Source organism: Astatotilapia calliptera, chromosome 17 (genome assembly GCF_900246225.1).
Source record: "Astatotilapia calliptera chromosome 17, fAstCal1.2, whole genome shotgun sequence".
Lineage (NCBI taxonomy): Eukaryota > Metazoa > Chordata > Actinopteri > Cichliformes > Cichlidae > Astatotilapia > Astatotilapia calliptera.
This window is the reverse complement of record NC_039318.1, coordinates 38,451,568-38,474,512: the sequence shown is the minus strand read 5'-3', so window position 1 is coordinate 38,474,512 and position 22,945 is coordinate 38,451,568. Positions and strand designations below refer to the sequence as shown.

The following is a 22,945-nucleotide window of genomic DNA, read 5'->3' as shown; positions in this document are numbered from 1 at the left end:
GAGGCAAGTTGTCTAAAGTGGTTGGAGTAGAAAAGCGCTGTATCAGAAGCAGTCCATTTACTGTTCAACATCTTAATCCCTCACCAGAGAAATGCACTCGTGAAGCAGCAAAAAGGGTCCGACAGAAAATGATTGATGCACGTTGTTCAGTCTGACTCCTGCAGCTCATCCTGCACCGTGGCTGTAACAGCTGTGGTCGGTGGTGTCCATCATGGACATCAGCTTGGCTCTTCCTCTGAATTATTGTTGCACATTTGAGGAAACATCAGGCTTGAATTTAAACATTGCATTCTTAACTTTGAAAAGTAAAATGTGACTAAAGATTATAGCCAAGAAGACGTACTGACTTGGTATTTATTACTAAGACAAACTCTTTGCTTATTATAAAAAAAAAAAAAGTCCCGCAGATCGACTCAGACATGTACAGGACGGCTGCTTCTCTTTTCTGTCTCTGGCTAAACGTAGTTCTGTGTGACAGCGTCTGGCTCAGCTTGGGAGTAATTCGGAGCCTCTGTGACGGACTTGTGTGGTGATTTCTGCATAAATCTGCACAAAACTTCAGTTTGTCATTAACCTCCTAGGACCTGCGTCCACATGTGTGGGCATCACATTTTGGTTTATTTAGACCAAAATACTCAATTTTGTTCTACAAGGGCCTGATATCCACTTACGAGGACTTTATGCTGCCACTGTTCTGTCGAAATTTCAAACGAATATCTTCATATGTGGCTCTGATTTTTCTTAGAAACAAAAATCGGGTAAAGAAAAAAAATCTGGTAATTCTTTGTTTTTACGTTCATCAGGTCCCAATCAGCCCAAATATCAAAGAGAGATTAAAAATGCTGCTGTGGAAGAGTTCGGGTCTTAGCAGGTTGAAGTGCATTCACAGGTCTGCTGTGGTTTAATGCAGACGAAGGCTGAGAGCATTAGTCTGACCCATAAAGTCAGAGTAAAGCTTCCAGCGAGGCCCAGCCCTGCACGTCAGCTGGATCGTCGGTGTTCTGGTTCTCTGAATGTTGACGATCGGCGGAGGTCGGGCGAGGTGACTGAATGTAATACTACTGTACTGCCAGCCTTCCCTGAAACGATGACCTGTGGCTGCTGGCTGAGAGATGTAAAACCCAAACCTGGTTACATCCTGTCATTTCTGTGTCAGTTCAGTGAGTGTCGTTGTGCTGCCTTCAGGTGCCGGCACGCTGTGGGATGACTGTGAGGGACTCCCTGAAGAAAGCCTTGATGATGCGAGGACTCATTCCAGAGTGCTGTGCAGTCTATAGGATACAGGATGGGTAGGTGTCTCACAGACTTATCAGTCGCTGTTTCGTGTCACTGCGTCTCCTCGCGTCTTCACGTCTTGACTCCTCCCAGCGAGGATGTTTGAGAAAGATGTGAAGAAGCTGCCAGATGAGAGGACTGTGCTAGTGATTTAATTCTTAGCATAAAACCTGAATTCACCAAGTTATTACAGTTTGTGTTTAAAGGGTCAACTTCACTGTGACATTATGTTAATTTTACCTCTGCTGCCTCGTTACAGATATTATAAGAATGGACTGATGTCGATGTCACATGCAGATTCCCTGTCTGGCAGTCAGGATACTTCCAATTTAATGTTTAGCCAGTTTTTTGCTTCAGGCCTTTATCTGCAGACATAAGAACTATAGTATGAAAATGAGTTTGGTAACAGCTGGGAATCTCTGTTTACTGCTTCTGAATGATTAAGAGAGCAAATAGCAGCTAACGGCTACTTCATGAAATGTGGTGAGTGTGAGCGCCTCTGTGAAAGCAGAAGTTTGAGTAGTTGGCTGCTCTGGTTCAGATGTGTGTGGCACAATGACCCACAGGATCGGACACCTCAGCGAATTTACCCCGAGGTCTGAATGTGCACCACTTTAAAACAAACCCAAGAACTACAGCTTAGACCAGCGGTCCCAACCTTCTTTAAGGTGTGGTGGATAAATACGACAGAAAAATGATACGACCGAGACAAAAACGGGGCTCTTATTTAAATATAATAAGTGCGAATTCACTGTGTAGTTGTGTAACTTTATTCGCAGCGTCCTCCTGAAATGCGCCAACAACATTGAGAGCAACGTCCTCCTCTCTGCCCCTTAATGCCCTCTGGTCGCTATGGTAACGCGTAACTATTTCTTTCAAAATAAGACACAACTACAACACGGGAAAAGACCCGGGGAAACGGAGTTGACGATAAAAACCCTGAAAACCGTAAATTTCACACCCAAGCCTCAACTCTCGCGACCCGGCACCAAACGACTCACAGACCGGCGCCGGGTTGGGGACCGCTGGCTTAGACTATCGGCCTCAGTTAGCACTTTAAAGTTAACGTTCATAACAGTCTAACTAGAACAAGTGTGGCACGTTTGGAGGGGCTGCGAGGGAAAGCTTCTCTCTAAAAAGAACACGATCGCAGGTTTTTAAAGCTACATGTGGATAACCACAAAACCTCTGAAACCACGTCATACAGCATATCGGCACAAAGACCTTGTACCAGCTGTCAAGCACAGTAGTGGAGGGGCACAGCCGCTAGACCTGGGCACCTTCCAACAGTCGTACTTCCGATGGGAAGCATATTTGGCTGCAGACTGGAGCAGCCAGGCATCAAACCACCAACCTTCAAGATAGTAGAGGTTAAGCTCCACCTTCTGAGCTACAGCCACATAATGTGAGGCCACGTGTCTCACAGTCACAGGGATGGCGCAGTCCTCAGAGCGTACCTGCAGAGTGTTGTCAGATGGAGATGGTGTCCAACATGGGCCACACCTGAATGTGCTCCATCAGTGTGTCCAGTGCATCCTGGGTCCATGGCCGACTCTTCCGGCCCACTTGTCAAAAAAAAAAAAAATACTATTTTCTAAGTAAATATATTTGTAAAGGTGCTACTGACTTGAAGTTCTCACGGCACAGTCCATCCAGTCCACACATGCAAAGAAGTTATGTGCAATAATCAGAAATGGGCAGCAGTGCAGAGGATAAGCTAATCGCCACTTCTCCACCCCCGTTGCCATATTGCCTGTTTGACGCGCTGTTTTTGAAAGGAGGGAACCTCCTCTCACTGGATGCCTCCTGGCTGACGTGTTCCAGGCATGTCCCAACAGGGCAGACTCTGGAGAGGCTACATCTCTCGGCTGGAGTTCCCCTGGATAAGCTGAAGGAGGTGGCTGGTGAGAGGGAGGTCTGGGCTTCTCTGATTAGGCTGCTGCCCCACGATCCGCCCCGGATATACGTGGGTGGGTGGATGTATGGATGGAATGGCACATCGCTGCAAAATTAATGTCCGTAAACTTTAACTCAAACTAAAACAACGGCGTAAAGATGGGAGGGCCAAACTTTCTCCAGCACGATGTGACACACCGATAACACCATACACAAAATGCTGACGTCAGGTTATTGCTTCTGAAGGTTTTCATAGGCCTATGTGTTGGGACCGCCATATGGCCATCGGGTATTTTTGATGTAGGCAGTCTCATGTCATGTACAACAGTGCGGTGCACGTCCCACACTGTGGGGAGGGTTATACAGTGCGCACAGTATCATGAGTCCTGCTGTATGAAAGTGGAGCAGTAGGATGTTTGGGTTTTATGCTGGAAACCATCTTGGTTAGTTTTGCACCGCTCTTGGTGCGGTGGCTAAACCAACGGCTGGCTGAGGTGTAGACAGTTTCCGATACTCCCCACTTCCTGTTTCAGAGAGAAGAAGCCTATTGGCTGGGACACAGACATCTCGTGGCTGACGGGGGAGGAGCTGCATGTAGAAGTGTTGGAAAACGTGCCGCTCACCACACACAACTTTGTAAGTACTTTCAGAAAACCAAGTGTCCCGTAGTGAGAAGTGCTCAGTGCAGCCGGGGTGACTCTGGTCTGTATGTCTCTGTTTGATCCACAGGTGAGGAAGACTTTCTTTACACTGGCCTTCTGTGACTTCTGCAGAAAGTTGTTGTTCCAGGGTTTCCGCTGTCAGACCTGTGGCTACAAGTTCCACCAGCGGTGCAGCACTGAGGTTCCTCTCATGTGCGTCAACTACGACCAGCTCGAGTAAGTTCAGTGCAGGAAGGCGCACACTGCTGTGAGCAGTTTGGGACGATATAAGGATGTTATGGCTCCACGGGCTCGGCTCAGTGACCTGGTTCTCAGTGCTCGTGACACTGAGAACCTGCTGACAGGCAGCTACGCTTGTATCTTTGTACATGTGCGACTGCCACGGGGAAGCAGGGATCAGGACGCTACCGGCAGTAAAAATGCGAACAGAACGAAGCTGTCGTCTGCACAGATCCTGATTCATCTTTATGGTAACAAAGAGCAGTGACATATTCAGGCTTTTAGCTTCAATGGGTTCAAAAAATGCCTCAGATTTTAAAGTGCAACAAAAAAGAGAGAAATGTCATGACTACATAAAAACGAGTTACTGTAAGCTCCAAAATTCACCGTTGGTTCCTGTGGTAGGCAAATGAAACAAGTGTGCTCAGTGTGAAAGGATGTGTGTTAGTGCTTGTTTGGCCTGTTTAAGGTTACGTTCCAACTGTGCCTGAATCGTATGTTTTCGGCGTGTCCTCTGCAGCTTGCTACTAGTGTCCAAGTTCTTTGAGCACCACCCGTTCACCCAGGAGGAGGTCTCCTCAGAGGGAACCACGCCTGTGTCTGAGGCCTGTCCATCACTTCCCCCATCCGACTCCACTGGGTGAGTCCTCCAGCCTCATACCGAAAAGGAGACGTTTTCCTTCTGTTTCCTCAGCAGAACATTTAGAGTCTGAAGTTTGAAGTACTAACCAGCGGCTTTCTGTCCAGATCAATATGCCACGCCACTGTGTCGCCGTCCAAATCCATACCCATCCCGCCCAGTTTCCGGCCCAACGAGGAGGACCACCGCAACCAGTTTGGCCAGCGGGACCGTTCATCCTCTGCCCCCAATGTGCACATCAACACCATCGAACCGGTCAACATCGATGTGAGTCCGCTGGACTCGCTGACACATGAGAATTTTCTTTCATTCTATGTTTTTCATCACCTCACACAGCGCCCTATGGTTTCACGTCAACGTCCAGCACGTGTTGCAGACGTGTTGCAGACGTGTTGCAGACGTGTTGCAGACGTGTTGCAGACGTGTTACAGACGTTACACTTGTGTTACAGACGTGTTACAGACGTTACACTTGTGTTACAGTTGTGTTACAGACGTTACACTTGTGTTGCAGACGTGTTACAGACGTTACAGATGTGTTACAGATGTGTTACAGATGTTTTACAGTTGTGTTACAGATGACCAGAATGATGTAGTCTCTTATTTCTTTTGTGCTCTTGACATTAAAATAACAGTTAATACACTTCCTTAAGTTGACAACAGAAGCTCTCGATCGTCCACAGACGGTGGAGCCGCTCTGATGGACAAACTCTTCCATAACACTTTGATAACACTTTATTATTTACTTTCTTTATTAGCAGTATTTTACTTCCCTGAACAACAGCCCATCCAATCCACACATGCAAAGAAATCAAACCATAGATGTCCAAATATTATATGTAATGAGGAGAAATGACACAGGGAAGAATTATTGAACATGCTCGCTGAAATTTATTTAATACAAATGTAAAAACTGTCGCCGATGACAACGACAGCTTCTGTACAGAGAGACGAATCGCACGATTTCTCAGGTGTGATTTCGACCCAGTCTTTAACACCAACAGTCTCCACATCCTCGGGGCTCCGTGGGCCCCGTCTTTAGTTCTTTCCGTGGAGTTTCAGTGGGATCGGGTCACGTGATTGGCTGGACAATTCTAACATTTCTCTGAACCCGATTAAGTTTCCTCAGCTGTTTTTGGGGGATCGTCGTCTTGCTGAAACGTCCACCCTTATTTCATCTTCCTCATGCCGGTGGATGGCTGCAGATTTTTATCAAGATGTATTCAACTTTCAATTCAATTTTATTTCTACAGCGCTAAATCCCAACAACAGTCGCCTCAAGGCGCTTTATATTGTAAGGTAGATCCTACAATAATACATACAGAGAAACCCCAACAATCATATGACCCCCTATGAGCAGCACTTTGGCAACAGTGGGAAGGAAAAACTCCCTTTTAATAGGAAGAAACCTCCGACAGCACCAGGCTCAGGGAGGGGCGGGGCCATCTGCTGTGATTGGTTGGGCAGAGAGAAGGTTATGTACTATTTGTAACTGGAACCATCAGTATGTTTGGCAACACTTGAGCAGTTTTTACCCACCATGAGATGTTTCTTGGGCGACTGGTTGGTAATGAGACACATTTTACGGGCCATCAGTTGTAAATGAACCAGCTGACATTAATTTGCTTTAATTGGCAGGACTTTTAATTACTGATAGATCTCAGCTGCTGTTCCAGGTCTTTTCTTCATGTGTTCAATCGTTTCTCATTATTACACATAACTTAATTGTTGGACACCTGTGCTTTGATTTCTGTGCACGTGAGGATTGGATGGATTGTTACCAACATCTGGTGAGGATTTCATGTCATTTACACATTTAATTCAAAAGTGGGTGACGTGTTCAATACTTTACCCTCTGTAAATACCATCAGTTTGCACTCGGAGCAAATCCTCATGTATTTATGTTAAGTGTGTTTTTCACCCTCTGCAGCTGCTGAAATCACCGTGTTCATGTTGGTTTTGCTTTCTTTATTTCAGGACCTGATTCGAGATCAGGGCTTACCGAGGTCAGATGGAGGTGAGCATCCAAGAGGGAAACTTCACACTCAACTTTTTCCCCATCATCTCACATCTCTGTGCTCTTGAATTTTTTTTATCTGTGTGTGTGTGTGTGCGCGTTCAGTCCTGTGCCTTGCCAGTCACAGAGCCGTGAGCTGAAGGTCAGGGGTTTTCGAGGATGAGCGGTCTGAGTGCTCCTCCAGGCTCGGCTCCTCCTCACGTGAAACTAAAACATTTGACAAATTTTCCAAAAGTTCCAACAAAGCAGCTCTGCAGCAAAGCATCGCAATACATGCACAGTGTTGAACAATGTTTCCAGTGTAGTCTGGGTGTGCAGTAAGATACAGAGGGGACACCTGTGACACGTGTGTGGACTGTTTTACATTCAGTGTGGCAGTTTTAGATCCCGAAACTAATCTTGCAATTCAGTTTAATTTATACAGCTCGAAATCACAACAGTCGCTATGAGCAAGCACTTTGGCGACAGCGGGAAGGAAAAACTCCCTGTTAACAGGGGCGGGGCCATCTGCTGCGACCGGTTTGGGTGAGAGAAGGAAGACCGGATAAAGACATGCTGGGGAATGAGTGGTGTTCAGTTATTAGTCGACTACAAAGTGCAGTCAAAGGCTGCATCCCAATTCAGGGTCTGCAGCCTTAAAGTACGCAGCCTCAACGATCCTCGAGGGCCGCGTACTCAAAGACCGCTAAGGCCGGAAGTGCGAGGCTTGTGAAATGGGGCGGTCTAGCCTCCGTTGCGCTGCCCAGGTTGCCTAGCAACCATGATACTAACAGCTGGAAACGTGTCATACAGCTGTGTTTGACAGAAATGAAATGAAATCTTTTGTTCATGTGTTTGTTTGTTCCTACATGAGCTTTGATCATTCTCTGTGAGATGAAGCTCAGCTATTGAACGGCGTATATTTTAAAGTAAAGGCTTTAAAACCAAGTTAGCACAAACGTCACTAATGTCACATGACTTTGCCGACATGTTGCCAACAGTAATGTTTAATGTTCTTCGTTATTAAACATTTGCACATAAATAAGTGACATAATATCCAGGACTTACTTAAAGTTTACTCTTCGGCCGCCCCTCATCCGCCGTTTTTTTTTTTTTTCCGGCAAAATTATCCACACCCACCGCCGCGCTATGCATTCTGGGATATGTTGGGCCACGAAGCCTACACCGCCACGTCCTTAAAATTCAGGGAAATGAAGGACGCATTTGAGGGCCGCATTTCGAGCAGCCTTTGAATTGGGACAGCCTTCGTCGCGTCGCGGTGACGTAATCGGCCTTAAAATGCGGCCTTTAAGGCTGCAGACCCTGAGTTGGGATACAGCCGTTGTCTTAAGTTGTCAGAGTAAGCAGTCACGTGAAGCTAGCTACAAACATCATAAGCTAACCCAGTGTTTCAGCTACACATGGACACGAAAGCTGGAAAAAAAAATTCTGTGATAAAAGAAACGATACATGAAATATATGCTGGAAGTAACACACGGCTGCAGACAGTGTGTGTCAGAGCGCTGTGCAGTAGTTTAGTATTAAAAACCTGTGAGTGTGTGTGCGTGCGTGTGTGTACATGATCATATAATCCTTGCGGTGATTTTATTGTGTTCATTACTTCTGACTGCAGACAGGTTTTGGTTTTGCTGCATGAGAGCAAACATCTGCTGACGTTTACTGCAGGTGTACACGTCATCCAAAAACTCCACAACAGTCGATCTCTAACCTGGACCCTCACAGTGTGAGTTACCATGGAGATGGACTTCATGGCAGAGGACGCCCAGAGCAAACCCTGGAGTCACCCTGACTGACAGCTTATAGCTCTGACTGTGTAGCCATAGTTAGAGCCTAGTTAGTGACAGGGGCGTGTTGAGTAGCAGTGATGGTCTGTCTGTCTCTCTTTGCCCTGCAGCCCCCCCGACCCACCCCGCCTGCTGCTTGAGGAAGCACCGAACACGGACCTCAAGCCCCCTCCTATACTCCTATCCCAATGACATAGTGTTTGATTTTGAGCCCGAGCCCGTTTTCCGAGGTAGTTAGGCCTCTGTGTTCCTGTGTTGTTCTTCCATTCACATACACACCCCACCCACCCACCCACATCTCCACCTCAACCCCGTCTCCCTCCACACTCTCTCTGTTCTTTGCCTTTATGCCCTCACATGCTCCTTCAGCCATACACCTCACGGCGCAGTACCACACGCTGCCTGCTCGATGGATAGCGGTTTCTTTGATGGAGGCGCTCTTGTGTTCAGTCATTGGTTAAAAAGAATGACATGTTAATCAGAAAGCCCGCCTCTTGATGTTCACTGCAGCATCTTGTTAGCAGGCTGTTAAAATCAGTTTATAGCTGTTACATAATAACAAAGAGTCGTGTTTTTCTTTTAATATGTCGTCTTTGTAAGATTTCCAAAGCCTCCCAGCTTCATAACTGAATCATGATTTTGGTCGACATGAACGATCCATTGATTCGTTTGCAGGATTTTTTTTTTCCATTTCTATTCAGACATCACAGCTAACTGTAGCATCTGTAGCTATTGGATATGAAGCCATTGCCTGAACTGGCAGCTGTTTGAAATCAAAAAGGTGTTTGCTAGTGTCACAAAAATAAAACGCCTCCATGCTGCAGAGTGCCAGAGTACGGCGTAGTCTGTGCACTCCTTTGACTGACCAAACAGGTCTGCACACTGATTGGCTCGGATTAGGAGTAGCAGTTTTTTTTGCTTTTACTGTGAAGTCTGTTTTCAAACGAGCCGGCTGAAAATGTCGGGACGACATTTTTGTAGTTCTTTCAGGACCTCTGAATCTTAACTTCAGGACCCGTTCAGAGAAAAAAAGATGATTACGTATTCGAACCTTTGTTTTGGAAGAATCAGTGACCAAAAATATCAAATCTGTGACACAAACAGCTGCCATCCAGCCAAGCACACCCTCACCTGTCCTGTACATGTGAACACACACACACACACACAGACACACACAGACACACAGACACACACACACACACACACAGACACACAGACAGACACACACACACACACACAGACACACACACACACACACACACAGACACACACACACACACACAGACACACACACACAGACACACACACACACACAGACACACACACACACACAGACACACACACACACAGACACACACACACAGACACAGACACACAGACACACAGACACACAGACACACACACACACACAGACACACAGACAGACACAGACAGACAGACACACACACACACACACACACACACACACACACACACACACACACACACACACACACACACACACACACACACACACAGACACACACACACAGACAGACACACACACACACAGACACACACACACACAGACACACACACACAGACAGACAGACACACAGACACACACAGACAGACAGACACACAGACACACAGACAGACAGACACACAGACACACACAGACAGACAGACACACAGACACACACACACAGACACACACACACACAGACAGACAGACACACAGACACACACAGACAGACAGACACACAGACACACACACACAGACAGACACACACAGACAGACAGACACACAGACACACACAGACAGACAGACACACAGACACACAGACAGACAGACACACAGACACACACAGACAGACAGACACACAGACACACACACAGACACACACACACACAGACAGACAGACACACAGACACACACAGACAGACAGACACACAGACACACACACACAGACAGACACACACAGACACACACAGACACACACACACACACACACACACAGACACACACACACACACACACACAGACACACACACAGACAGACACACACAGACACACACACACACTGATGCTGAAGCCTCAGTCTCTCTCTCTCTTTTTCCCTTCCTGCCTTCTCTGTTTTTGACAAGTCCCTCACTTCCAGACCTTTACCTTTCACTACTCTTTATCTTCTTCTCTAGGTTCGACCACAGGTCTGTCGGCCACGCCTCCCGCCTCTCTGCCTGGCTCTCTGACCAACGTCAAGGTCCCACAGAAGTCGCCGTGCCCGCAGAGGGAGCGCAAATCGTCCTCCTCGTCCGAGGACCGCAATAAGATGGTGAGTGGCGTCCGCAGATGCTAGCGTTGTGCTGCGTCTCATTGTGTGCTCGTGCTGATCGAGTGTCCTGTATGACAGAAAACCCTGGGGAGGCGGGACTCCAGTGATGACTGGGAAATCCCGGAAGGTCAGATTACTCTGGGTCAGAGGATAGGCTCTGGATCTTTTGGAACTGTCTTCAAGGGAAAGTGGCACGGTAAGACTGCGCCGCGCCGTCACACCCCACGCAAAGACACTTACAGAGCGCCGTCTACATGCCGCAGCCTGCCTGCTGATCGTGTTCATACTTTGATGAGCAGCGTGTACACGCCGCTTCCTGCATCAGTTAGTCCTGCAGGACCAGCAAGCGGGTTAAGGTCAGGGACGAGCTTGAGTCGGCGCTCTTTCTGGGATAGAACAGTTTCCATCAGCTCGGGGTGAACAAACTGGATAAACCTGCTCGCCACAGATAAAAATGAAATTAGTTTTAATTGAAAAAGATTTGGAGTAAATAAAGCAGATTAGAGCTTCGTGCGTTAGCTTTTCCTTGTTAAATCTCAGCAGTTAGTAAATTAGCGTCATCTTTAATCATTTTGTCCCCGGGCTCTCAGGTGATGTGGCAGTGAAGATGCTGAATGTCACCGCTCCCACGCCACAGCAGCTTCAGGCATTCAAGAATGAAGTGGGAGTCCTCAGGTAAGCCCCGCCTTCTCCTTTGTGCACCAGCGCGCTGCTGCGCGCTGCAGAACGTCACCTTACTGATGCAGCCTGCGTCATCAGTGTAAACCTGCTGTAATTTGAACACGTTGTGTGTTTGCACCAGGAAAACGCGTCACGTGAACATCTTGCTCTTCATGGGCTACACCACCAAGCCCCAGCTGGCCATCGTGACCCAGTGGTGTGAAGGCTCCAGTCTGTACCACCACCTGCACATCATCGAGACCAAGTTCGAGATGATCAAACTGATCGACATAGCCCGACAGACCGCTCAGGGCATGGAGTGAGTAACCTTTCAAACATCGAGCGCTGTCAAATTCCACAACGAGCGCCGTCGCTCTAATGACGCTTTGCTCTTCACCTTCAGTTACCTGCATGCCAAGTCCATCATACACAGAGATCTGAAGAGCAACAGTATCCTTTTGAATCAAAGTCATCGGGTGATAAGCTGGACTTGGTGCTACAGGAGCGTAAGCAGGACCAAGAAATGCTTCGTTTCAGGGGAAAATAAGAAGAGCACACCTTACAGCAGGTATGGACCTTCCCACGACCCCGGCCCAGACAGAGGCACCAATATATCAAATATGATATTATTACCGTTCATCCACCAAAGTGATGGGATCAGAATGCAGTGATTGTCCAATACTGCGTAATACTACAACACTGCAAGACACACGATACAGAACATCTGGAACTGAAGAAGAAACGCTGCTTATTGATTCGCTGGATTGTAGCATCCAGCATGTGTGTCGTTATTGTCACGTCAGTGTTTTGGTTTTTTGTCATTTCATGAAGGATCAAAATGGAAAATCCATACTTGGAATATGAAGGAGCTCAGAGTGTTTCCTTGACCCGTTGTCCCAGATATTTTCCTCCATGAGGACCTAACAGTGAAGATCGGGGACTTTGGTCTGGCTACGGTGAAGTCCCGCTGGAGTGGCTCCCACCAGTTTGAACAGCTTTCAGGCTCTATTCTTTGGATGGTCGGTGTTCGTGTCCTACGAGACACTTTTTGTTTTCCTGTCATTCTTTCCATCTGATGTGTGCTCTCTAAATGTGCTCATGCGTTAAACCAGGCGTGCTGAGGCTAATACAGCAAGAGTGAGAACGCAGAAGTGATCAGAAATGCAGATCAGCCCATTCTCACCCTGTGTGGGGGAACAGAGTATTGCAGAGAATATGAAAAAGAAGCGCCCCCCTTTCATTGCCATAATATTGATTTGAGTCTTTGTAGACGTTTCCTTTCAGTTCAACTGAACAAGCAATGAATTATTGACGGTCGGTGTAACTTGTGCTTCGTCAGGCTCCAGAGGTAATCCGGCTGCAGGACAAGAACCCCTACAGCTTCCAGTCGGACGTGTACGCCTTTGGCATCGTACTCTACGAGCTGATGTCAGGAGCGCTGCCCTACTCCAACATCAACAACAGAGACCAGGTGAGTGGATGTGATCGCGGCCCCACTGCTGCACTCGCTCTAACAGATACTCCAGACTCCGCCCCGTTTTACCTCTGGTTCAGCAGTCAGACTGAACCATGTTTTTGCTGCTTTAACAGGTGCATTTCCCCCAGTGTGGCATTAACATGTTAAATGGCTCTTCTGTCGGGTTTTCTACTCTGAGCACGTTACACACCATGCCTCATTCATCCATTGATAAAAGTACTTTTCTCTCTACGCGTGTGCTTTCTACTTGGGGTTGTTATCTTGCCCGAGGATATTGGGCGTGCAGAAGGAGGGATTGAACCCCAGATGTTTCATGTTTGGGGAATTTCAGCCAGTTTTATTCAAAGTTTCCATTTTCAGAGGCTGAAAATAAATTGGACTGAACGTCATTTTAATAATGTTTGGAATATAAATGGTGTTTGCTGTTGAATGGGTGAGATGCTCTGCCAGGCCTTTAGCTGGGTTTGTCTTTGGTTCACTATCCATCCACTGTGAGGCGCTGTTTGCCCGGTCTCACATTCGGCTGAAGCTGAGCAGAGTAAAGTCCTGTGCACTTCACACTTCATGTGCATGCACGTACCGTCACATGGTCTCAGCAGGTGATGTGTTACACGTTGAATCGTGAGCTGTTGCTTTCTTTCTCCATATTTGTTTCCCATCTTTCTGCTGCACCGTGTTTTCAGGCACCAGGAGGTTTTCCATATCCAAAGAGTTCTGTGATCCTCTTTAGCTGTGTCGATGTTGCAGAGCTGGCTGACGCATTTTGTCTTTGGACCTCATATTTAAAGTTTGAGACCAAATTTGAACAAATGCCAAAAACACTTGGAATGAGCTGCAGATCTTTGATTTGTCATTAATGATGAGGGAGCAGAGCTCAGAAGTTTGTTTCACGACTCGTTCTTTCTGTTCCATAGATCATATTCATGGTGGGACGAGGTTACCTGTCCCCTGACCTCAGCAAGGTCCGCAGCAACTGTCCAAAGGCCATGAAGAGGCTGATGGCTGACTGCCTGAAGAAGAAGAGAGAGGAGCGGCCTCTCTTCCCTCAGGTGAGAGCCCACACTGACGCTTTTATACATTGAGAGGAAATAATATTTACAGTAAACTCTTTTTCTTTTTTTTCCCAAACCCTTTCAAAAATCGCTGAGACACGGAGACAAGAGACTCTCACACTCATCACATCCCAGCTTCTCTTTAAACTCTAATGGTCTTAATATTTGTTATTTAACAACAGTTTAGTGACGTTTCTCTCCATCAAATCCGACTCTTGCTGTCCTGGTGTTCACCTCCAAAGCCCTTCAGCTAGTGGCAGCAAACAGACATGGATCGTTTCAGGGTGGAAGCTCTGAGTTTGGTGCAGAGTGAGCGTTCGCCCTTACTCCCTAATTTGCAGCATTTTGGATTTCTTTACTTCCTTCTTTCTGACAGTTGTTGCGTTGCCACCGATGGCCTCAGCAAGCAGCTGCAACCACAGAAAGCAGCTGAGCTGATGTAGTCGCTCGTTTCTTGTGTTGTGAGGGAATGGTGATCATACGATCCTAACTAACGACCCCTGTGGCTTTGTTGTGTATTTCTTCAGATTTTGGCATCCATTGAGCTGCTGGCTCGCTCGTTACCCAAAATCCACCGCAGCGCCTCAGAGCCTTCGTTAAACCGAGCTGGTTTTCAGACAGAGGACTTCAGTTTGTATGCCTGCGCCTCACCTAAAACCCCCATCCAGGCCGGCGGTTACGGTGAGTTATTTTTCTTGGGAACATCGCTTCTCAGCATCTGGAGCGGCGAAATCTGGAGCTGACAGTAACAGGAAGTGGTAGTGTAGCTTTTTCATCACATACACCATAACTACCTCTAATGAATGTGCCTTATCCCCAAACCATGCTTAGTGCATCACATCTCATCTTTCAGTGTGTTGGCTTGCAGAATATTTCTTGGAACTGAATTTCCACTTACCGTATTCTCGGCACTATGAGGTGCACTTAAAATCCTTTAATTTCTCAAAAATCGAATGTGCGCCTTATGTATGAATTCTGGTTGTGTTTACTGACCTCGAACCGATTTTATGAGGTACACGGCGCTCAAAAATCTGTCAAAATGTTTTAGTACGACTTTGGTAGCTACGAAGCCGCAGCGCCTGATGGATTGTTGGAGCGTTACAGCTACTGTAGTCAGGAACCTCGCAGAGGAATCTGGGTCCTAAACTCCATTATCTTCAGGTCCCAAAGTTAAACGAACACTGCGGCATCACTGAGAGTTAAAAACTGTCTAAATTCTTCCATCTGTAATAAAATGATCAGCGTTGCTGCTTTACCAGGTGTAACAATTAAGTTTAACATCCAGGCATCCATGAAAACAGAAGTTATTACATTTAACAGATTGTGGATGGATTATCTCAGTTGTTCTCCTGGCTGAAGTTTGGTCCTTTTACAGCATCCTGCCATGCGATTACATTTGTTCCTGACCACCGAGAACACTCACGTTAACTTTTATCGAGTGGAAAAAAAGTTAGCTTGTTTATATTATGCTAACATAGCTGTGTCGCTAGCGGTCACGTAGCACATCATTATATAGCAGCTAGCCAAACTTCAGTAACCCTACAAACGTCACTGCTGTTTAGTTTACTGTCTTCATTTATGCTGGAAGTGATAACAGAGCTGTACGTTTGAATTTGTTTCCAAAACCCCGCAGTCAGGACATGCTATATTATATTTAGATAGCAGGGAGTTAGCTCGCTAGCTTCTAACTTCTAACTCTGTTAAATGTCATAAATTCTGTTTTCATGGATGCCTGGATGTTAAACTCAGTTGTTACACCTGGTAGAGCAGAACGCTGATCATTTTATTAAAGATGAAAGACTTTAGACAGTTTTTCAACTCTCAGTAATGCCATAGTGATCGTTTGACTTTGGGACCTGCAGCGGAGTTTAGACCCAAACACAGCTAGTGACGTCAGACTTAAAGACCAGATCAGGTGTTGTTATTTGTGTGACAGAGTGTCAGGAGTTATTTTCCCTTTAAGTGTTAAAGTTGTTGGATATTCTCAGATTTGTGCATAAAAACAAATAAAAAGAATAGAAGGTTTTCTTGAGGCCCTCGCTCGTGGTACTTTGGTACTTGCATCGGTGCAGTAGTCCTTATATTTCCCACACTTGTATCGGGCCTTTGTCACTGGATGAGTGTTGTTTCATAAAGTAAACTTCACTGGAAACGCGCTAACTTCATATTTCCACCTGAAACTTGACACTGCTGTCCACACACCGTCTGTCTTTGTTTCTTTATCTTTTCAGGGGAGTTTTCAGCATTTAAATAAATGGCGGCAGATACCAGCAGTCCATCCCTCGTCACTCCTCAACAGTCTTGTGTCCCTGCGGTGGATTCATTCATTACTGGGAAAAAAAAGAAAAAGGAAAAAACCAATGCGCCGTTTTCTTCCTCCGTCACCTCGAAGAAGGCAGCCTCACTAACAAGAAGCCGTCCATTGGGCAGACGGCAGCAACACACACAAACTAATCAGGAACGACGGAACAACAACAAAGCGAAGACAAAGATATCCGTACCAAACCGCTTTGAGGAAGACGTGGAAGTAATCGCCTTGCCTGATGGATCCAAGTTGACCCACAGAGGAAAACCATTTAAAGGAGAGCTTTGGATGCGAGTTGTCCGGTCGCTGTTGTGCCGGTGAGGAGGAGCTGGGCGTTAGCCGTGCTGCTGAGCAGAGAACGGGCCTGCGGACCGAGAGGAGGCTTCACGCCGTCAGCTGCTGGAAGGCGTTGGCGCTTCCCTGGGATGGGCTGGAGGAGAAGGATTCTGAAGGACGATGACTTGAAAGAGAAATCTGTTTGTATTTTTTCCATTTGTGTTTTCCATTTTAGCTAGCAGCTGCTGGGAATACTTTCTGTCTTGGATCTTTTAGCCGTCTTTTGTTTTCGGTGTTTATGGAGTTTGTCTCCAACATGGCAGCTGCTCTCTGCCAGCGAGGCTCTCTCTGGGTTTAATGGCAGGACAGCAAAAGATCTGCACCTCAACCATGTTCTCCACTTTAAAAGCTTTCCCCCTTTCAAAGGATATTGTGGTCATGTGACAAGCAGCAGAAATGATTGTCTCCAAGGTAACATCAGGTCACAGACAGCTGAAGGTTTCAGCTGGACCTGCTCGTGGGGTTTCTTTGCTTCTCATCGTTTTCACAGATTGATTTTCACACTGCGTGCACGTTGTGGCGTTGCTTTCTTCTCTTCCTGTGGGACCACAAAGCTTCAACGTTGCACTTACACAGACGTGTTACCGGCTGTTGATCAAGAGTTCTGCGGCTTTGACAGTTCTGGAAATGTCCTTTAATCCCGCCTTTTACATTCTCTGTACTTTCATGTTATTCCAGGTTTAGATCTGTTCTGCTCTTTGTTTGCCTTCTTCCTGTACAGGCAGGCCTGCACATACTGACTTATTTATGTGACTTTTTTATGGGTTTATTTTCAGGCTTTTATTTTTTTTTTTACAACCCTTGTTTTCGTCATGTGACTCATATTTGCACTTTGATGGATTGAAGCGACCGAGCGACTCGCCTTTTTGTTTTTGTTTCTTTGTTTGTAATTGAAGAAGCGAGCAGATGGCTCAGACTTCCAGTGAAGCTGCCCTCCGCAGGTGCAGGACTGTAAATATTCATTCGAGGACCGCGTGACGAGCCTGCAGACCTGCCGGCGTACCGCCCTGACGAGGCTCCTGGCCTCACCTCGTGGACTGAGAGCGCGCAGCTAGTTGACGTGTCAGACCGAGCGCCGACAGGGCGGGTCTTCGCATCCACGTGTGTCTTTCTATCACGAATGATGGAAACGGACGTTCCCCGTCACCTCCATGGCTTCCTTTCCAGTGAGTTTGTATTTTTAACGTTGTTTCAGTCGCCGCATCGTGAGATGATCAGCTTTAGAAAATCGAACTAAACCGGCGCTGTCACGTAGCCAACAAACGTTAGATTCAAAGTATCTGCAGAAAAAGAGAACCTGCCAGGCTTCAGCCCACAGCTGGGGTCGTACTCCACGTGAGTGGCACACAGCCGAGGGGGTCGTGGAGTCTGCGAGAGTACAAATGTCCACCGGCTGTCGGCGTCGCGATCTGCTGTCTGTTTTTGTACGGCTGCAGGCGTGGGCTTTGTTTGTTTCCCAGTTTATTACAGAGAGACCGCGTTGTTGTCACCACTTCGACTAGCTGGACGCTGCCTTTAGTAAAGTCGGGCACGGACTAAACGTGAGCGAAGAGCCGGTGACGGCAGACGAATTGAAAGACTTGATCTGATAAAAGTGAAAGCTTTTCTTGCCTGGTTACCCTGGACGTGGCTGTTTGCTAACACGTCAGCCAAAGCTGCAGGAACAGGATGCATCGCTGCACACAGCATTTGTCTGTTGTAGTTACGTCATCAATTCAAGGATTACAGAATTCTTCTGACAGCTCTGCGCATGCACGGTGTCGTCCAGCGTCACATCTCGGAGCGAGAAACTGTTTGATTGAAAGGTTCAAATTCAGTGTCCGGCGCTCAAAACTTCCAGAAGCCCAGAACCAATCGTCGATCAGTAACAAGCGTTTATTTACCCGCCTCCGTCTGCCGCTTTTACAGATGAAATGTAGAGGTCATGTTGGCCTTTTTAATAAATGACATATCGTCCTGTCACTGGGAGGCTTTGCTGCTACCCACGGCTCCCTCAAGCTTTGCCCACAGCTGCCATTTTCTCCAGAGGACTCTTTAAAGTGTCCTGTGCAGGTGATTGTGTCACCAGAGCGATCACTGCTGACAGAGTCGTGAAGATGATGAAGAAGCTCTGCTGTCAGTGAAACCAAACTCGGGTACCCACAGAGCAGGACGAGGTCCGTCTGAATGCTCCAGTTATCAGTTTGAAGCTTCGTCACGCTGCACAGAGACGTGGACGGGTAGAGTCCAGTGGTTGCCTTTGAGTCTCGTGCGTCGCGTTACATAAGCTAAAGAGTTACTTCGCTTCCACAGTCCTACATTTCTTACGGAGGCACTAAAATCCCAACATCAGACTTTTTACAACTTTCCACTCGTCTTGTTCACATGATGCACAGGAGCTGCATCTCACGGTCTTATTCGGTCACACAGAAGTAAAACTGTCCAAAGTTTGGATGGAAAAGTTCTGAGTTCACGACTTAAAGCACCAGAGACATCGGGCCATGGAGATGCTGATGAAGACCGAGTGATGCAGCACCTGAGCTTAGCCTCACCGCACCGAGCACACAGCCGCCTTCCACAGGCAGTGTTAACATCCTCCTTCCTGCCGCCTGCAGAGCTGGGATCGGCTCACGTGATTGAATTCAAGGAAGGAAATTGACGTGTTTTTCAAGAGTGCGCCGTTGGTTTTCCTTGGAGATGGTTATTTTCTATAGGAACACCATGTACATCTGCTCTAGCTTCATAGATCCTGCAGGAGCAAACACTGGACTCTGCGTCTCGTGCAGCGCTTTCCGTTAGCCGCCTTCTTCTACTTTCACGTTCCTTTCTTCTTAAACATTCCCTCCCTCACTCCTTGCCTGCACCTTAGACCCAACAATTCCTTTCAACCGAGTACTATCATGTAAAACTTTAGATTTGTTTGGTTTTTTCACCTGTAAATATTGTACAAAGGAAATACTGTCAGTTTGCTAGGAGGCATGGAGACAACAACTGTACAAACAAAGTACAACACGTTCAAAATAAAGTCACAAAGATTAAAAGACATTTTCATAGGCAAACAAATGTTTGAGTGTAAAAATATTTAAGGGTGTATCATACAGAGAAAGAGCTTAATGTATTTGTTGTGAATATAAAAAACTGATATATTAAAGAAATGCATGAAAACTTTACCTGGTTCTCTGTGTGTGTGATGTGCTGTGACATCCACAAGGTGGCAGCGTGACCATGACTGTACATCCCACAGAGATCAATACCAAATCATAATAAGCTTTCATCAATGCGTTACTTGACCTGTGAAGTCCATAAATGCACATGAATGAAAGCTTGGAGCCTCAGCCAGCAGCTGCATCTCTGAGAAATCACTTGTTCAAAATGATTCAACCCTTTTCCTAAAGCTCCGCCTTCAGTTTCAGTTAATATGTTTAATACACAATAAATATGGGCAGTGAGCGCGGTTCTCAGAAGGCCACGACTCTACGATACATCCCCGTGCCTGAGCTCGACCTTAAACGTCTGCATCACTAACATGGATCCATAAAACCCTGATGAACATTTTTCTGCAGAATAATTACTTCTACGTTTTGATGCTTTGAGCAACAAAAGAAAATACACCGTCTGTGTGCTGTGGTGTGTTTTACAAAAGAAAGGTGCTGAAAAATCTCAGTCTCATTACTCAACATTGTGAGTAATGCTACATCTTTTCATGAATGTAGGATTAATATTATGTTGCAATTCTTCAGGCAGAGAGGAGTGCAACCAGGTGACGGTGTTCATGCAGAGTGCAGCCGGTTCCAGGTTTAACCCCCTTTTGTTGTTCCACCACATCCCAGTGACTGCTGGTGACCGTGAGGGCCGTCTGAGTACAGTGACCTCACGGTCATGTTAATGAAACAAGTTTGAGATCACGATTGTTTTGCTGCCGATAGACTCATTAGATCAACTCCAGGCCTCGAGGGCCGGCGTCCTGCAGGGTTTAGATGTGTCAGCTGATTCAAATGGCTACATGACCTCCTCAACATGTCCTGATGTTCTCCAGAGGCCTGGGAATGTGTGTGTGTTGACTCAGGGTGAGATCTAAAACCTGCAGGAGTTGGACACGCCTGCTGTAGAAACTTGCATTAACAGGTGTACATAACAAATCTGTTGGTGAGTGTATTAAAAAAAGAACAAAAGACAAAGCACAAAATGATAAAAATGGTTCGTTTCAGTCAGTTCAGCTCTGGAGGAAAGTTCATGGATCCAGTGACATGTTGGTGGGACTGTGGAGGATACTGGGACTCATACTGGGACAGTGAGCGCTCATGATGTGCTGTGGTGAGCCTCAGTGGGAGCAGTCGAAAGAAGAAATGTGTCAACAGAGTTAGGAGTGACTGCAGTTCAGGAGGAAGAACAGGGCGTTAATAATTGGAAGGTTGGGGGTTTGATTCCAGTCTGCATGCCTTATCCTTGGGCAAGATACTAATGTGTGAATGTTAGAAAAGATGGAGGGAGGGGTTCGAGCTGATGGGGTATTCTCCGATTGCCTTTCTTGTAAACGTCGTAGAACAACAGTGTGTCGCGCATCGCCGGCCAGTGACCACGACTCGTATCTGTGTCCATAAAAGTGATTCTCTTCCCTCCAACCCCCTGCACGTCCACTTCACTCTTCCCTCCATAAACCTCTGAGATCTTCCCCCTTTTCCTCCCAGTACCTGCACAATACATATCTTCTTATCCACCTTACCTCCTGTCACATGTCAGAACCACCTCAGCCTAACTTTGTCTCCTGCCTGCCCAGCCTGAGCGGTTCCTTTGACGTACTCATTTCTAATCCTGCCCATCCTGCTCGCTCATAACATCTTCAGCTCCGCCTCCTGTCCTTTTGTCAGTGTTTCCAAACTGTCGCTAACACTGACTGAAGACAAACCACCACCTTCAGTAGTGACAGCAGTTGAGAGGAGCTCATTACCTCCAGATGTGTGGTGCCACAGAGCAGGAACCCAAGTCAAGTCCTGCCCCTGAGAAGTACAGATAGCTGACAACTAAGGGAAGCTGCTGATTGGGTGGTGAAATTCCAAAGCTGCATGGCTGCATCACCGATGACTAATCCCGGCGCTCTTCTGAACAAACTTGTCCCGGACATCAAGTTGTTCAATGATGAATCAGCTGCAAAAGTGAAGCCGTTCCTCTGTTTCAGAGACTTTGAGAGATGCCTTCATTTCATCTCTCCTCAACCTTTGTCTTTACTCTGTCATCAGTTAGCCGACTGCAGCTGGTCCAAAACGCTGCAGCACAGTTACTGACTGGCCACATCTCCTGCACCAGCATCCTCACACTGGCTGCCAGTTAGTTTTCAAATTGATTTTAAGATTTTGTTATTCATTTTTAAGGCGCTGCAACCTCATACCTTTCTGATCTTTTGAATTGGTGCACTCCTGAGGTCACTGAGGTCTGCAGATCAAATGCTCCTAGCTGTCCCGAGGTCCAGATTAAAGCACGGAGCCTTTGCTGTGACCTCAGGACCTCCCCAACATTGGACACTTTCACAGCCCGTCTGAAAACCCACTTTTATTTTTCAGCTTTTCAATCAGAATGAGTTTGTTCTACTTTTATTTGCCTTATTTCTTACTCAAATCTTCTCATTTTATGCTTCTTTTCTTAAATTTCGTCATGTCTTCCTTTGTTTTTATCTCTTTTGATTATCTTAAATGTACAGACCTTTGGTCAAACGTTGTTGTTTTAAATGTGCTGTATAAATAAATTTGACTTTGACTAACAAAGTCAAACCTAACCTAACAAACACAAAGTGAGTGAAGAAGAAACACTTGTGGGAATCCCCCCGCAGCCTCGACCCACTGAAGCATAACTAAGGGAGGGTTCAGGGTCAGCGGACCCAGCCTAATGCTTTAACCCTGATCTTTAAACTAGAGAAGTCTTTGTGTTTATCGAATCCAAACTACGAGCTGGTTTCGAGACGAGGCCCCTGAAAGCTGAAGGCTCTGCCTCCCATTACTGGTGTCAAGCCAGCCTCCAATTCGAGACTTGCAGTCAAGCCAGCCTCCAGTTGATTTTACGTTCCCTGTGTATTCAAAGTATTACGGGAATGGATGTGGAAACCGGATTTCAAAATAAAAGCCAACTTCGAGTGAATTAACAGATATGTTAAGAACATAATAACATATAATTTAGGCTTTTTTTTTTTTTTTACAAATTCTAATGTTAGATCTATATGACACAGCCTTGTACCCTAATTGTGCCCTGTCACTATCAAGGCCATCTTATTTTGGATTTCAAAGTAAAAGCCCTGTGAATCTTCATTTTTGAACTACTCTTTCAATGACTTAATAATG

At 46.4% G+C, this 22,945-nt stretch overlaps 1 protein-coding gene across 2 annotated transcripts in view; it reads left to right on the top strand.

Moving 5' to 3' along the window:
* braf (B-Raf proto-oncogene, serine/threonine kinase) overlaps positions 1-19,786 on the top strand; it is a 34,749-nt gene extending 14,963 nt beyond the window's left edge. Inside the window, exons 4-20 of one of the 2 annotated variants that reach the window (XM_026146376.1) lie at positions 1,186-1,289; positions 3,705-3,807; positions 3,901-4,049; positions 4,573-4,692; positions 4,800-4,959; positions 6,669-6,708; positions 8,603-8,722; positions 10,671-10,807; positions 10,886-11,003; positions 11,398-11,482; positions 11,610-11,786; positions 11,871-11,917; positions 12,368-12,486; positions 12,807-12,938; positions 13,859-13,993; positions 14,524-14,677; positions 16,228-19,786. In XM_026146376.1, coding sequence (XP_026002161.1) covers positions 1,186-1,289; positions 3,705-3,807; positions 3,901-4,049; positions 4,573-4,692; positions 4,800-4,959; positions 6,669-6,708; positions 8,603-8,722; positions 10,671-10,807; positions 10,886-11,003; positions 11,398-11,482; positions 11,610-11,786; positions 11,871-11,917; positions 12,368-12,486; positions 12,807-12,938; positions 13,859-13,993; positions 14,524-14,677; positions 16,228-16,250 — 1,923 coding nt within the window. In that variant the 3' untranslated portion in view covers positions 16,251-19,786. The remainder of the gene's footprint in view (positions 1-1,185; positions 1,290-3,704; positions 3,808-3,900; positions 4,050-4,572; positions 4,693-4,799; positions 4,960-6,668; positions 6,709-8,602; positions 8,723-10,670; positions 10,808-10,885; positions 11,004-11,397; positions 11,483-11,609; positions 11,787-11,870; positions 11,918-12,367; positions 12,487-12,806; positions 12,939-13,858; positions 13,994-14,523; positions 14,678-16,227) is intronic. The other variant, XM_026146377.1, reaches the window with a different exon arrangement.
* The last annotated feature ends 3,159 nt before the right edge of the window (positions 19,787-22,945 follow it).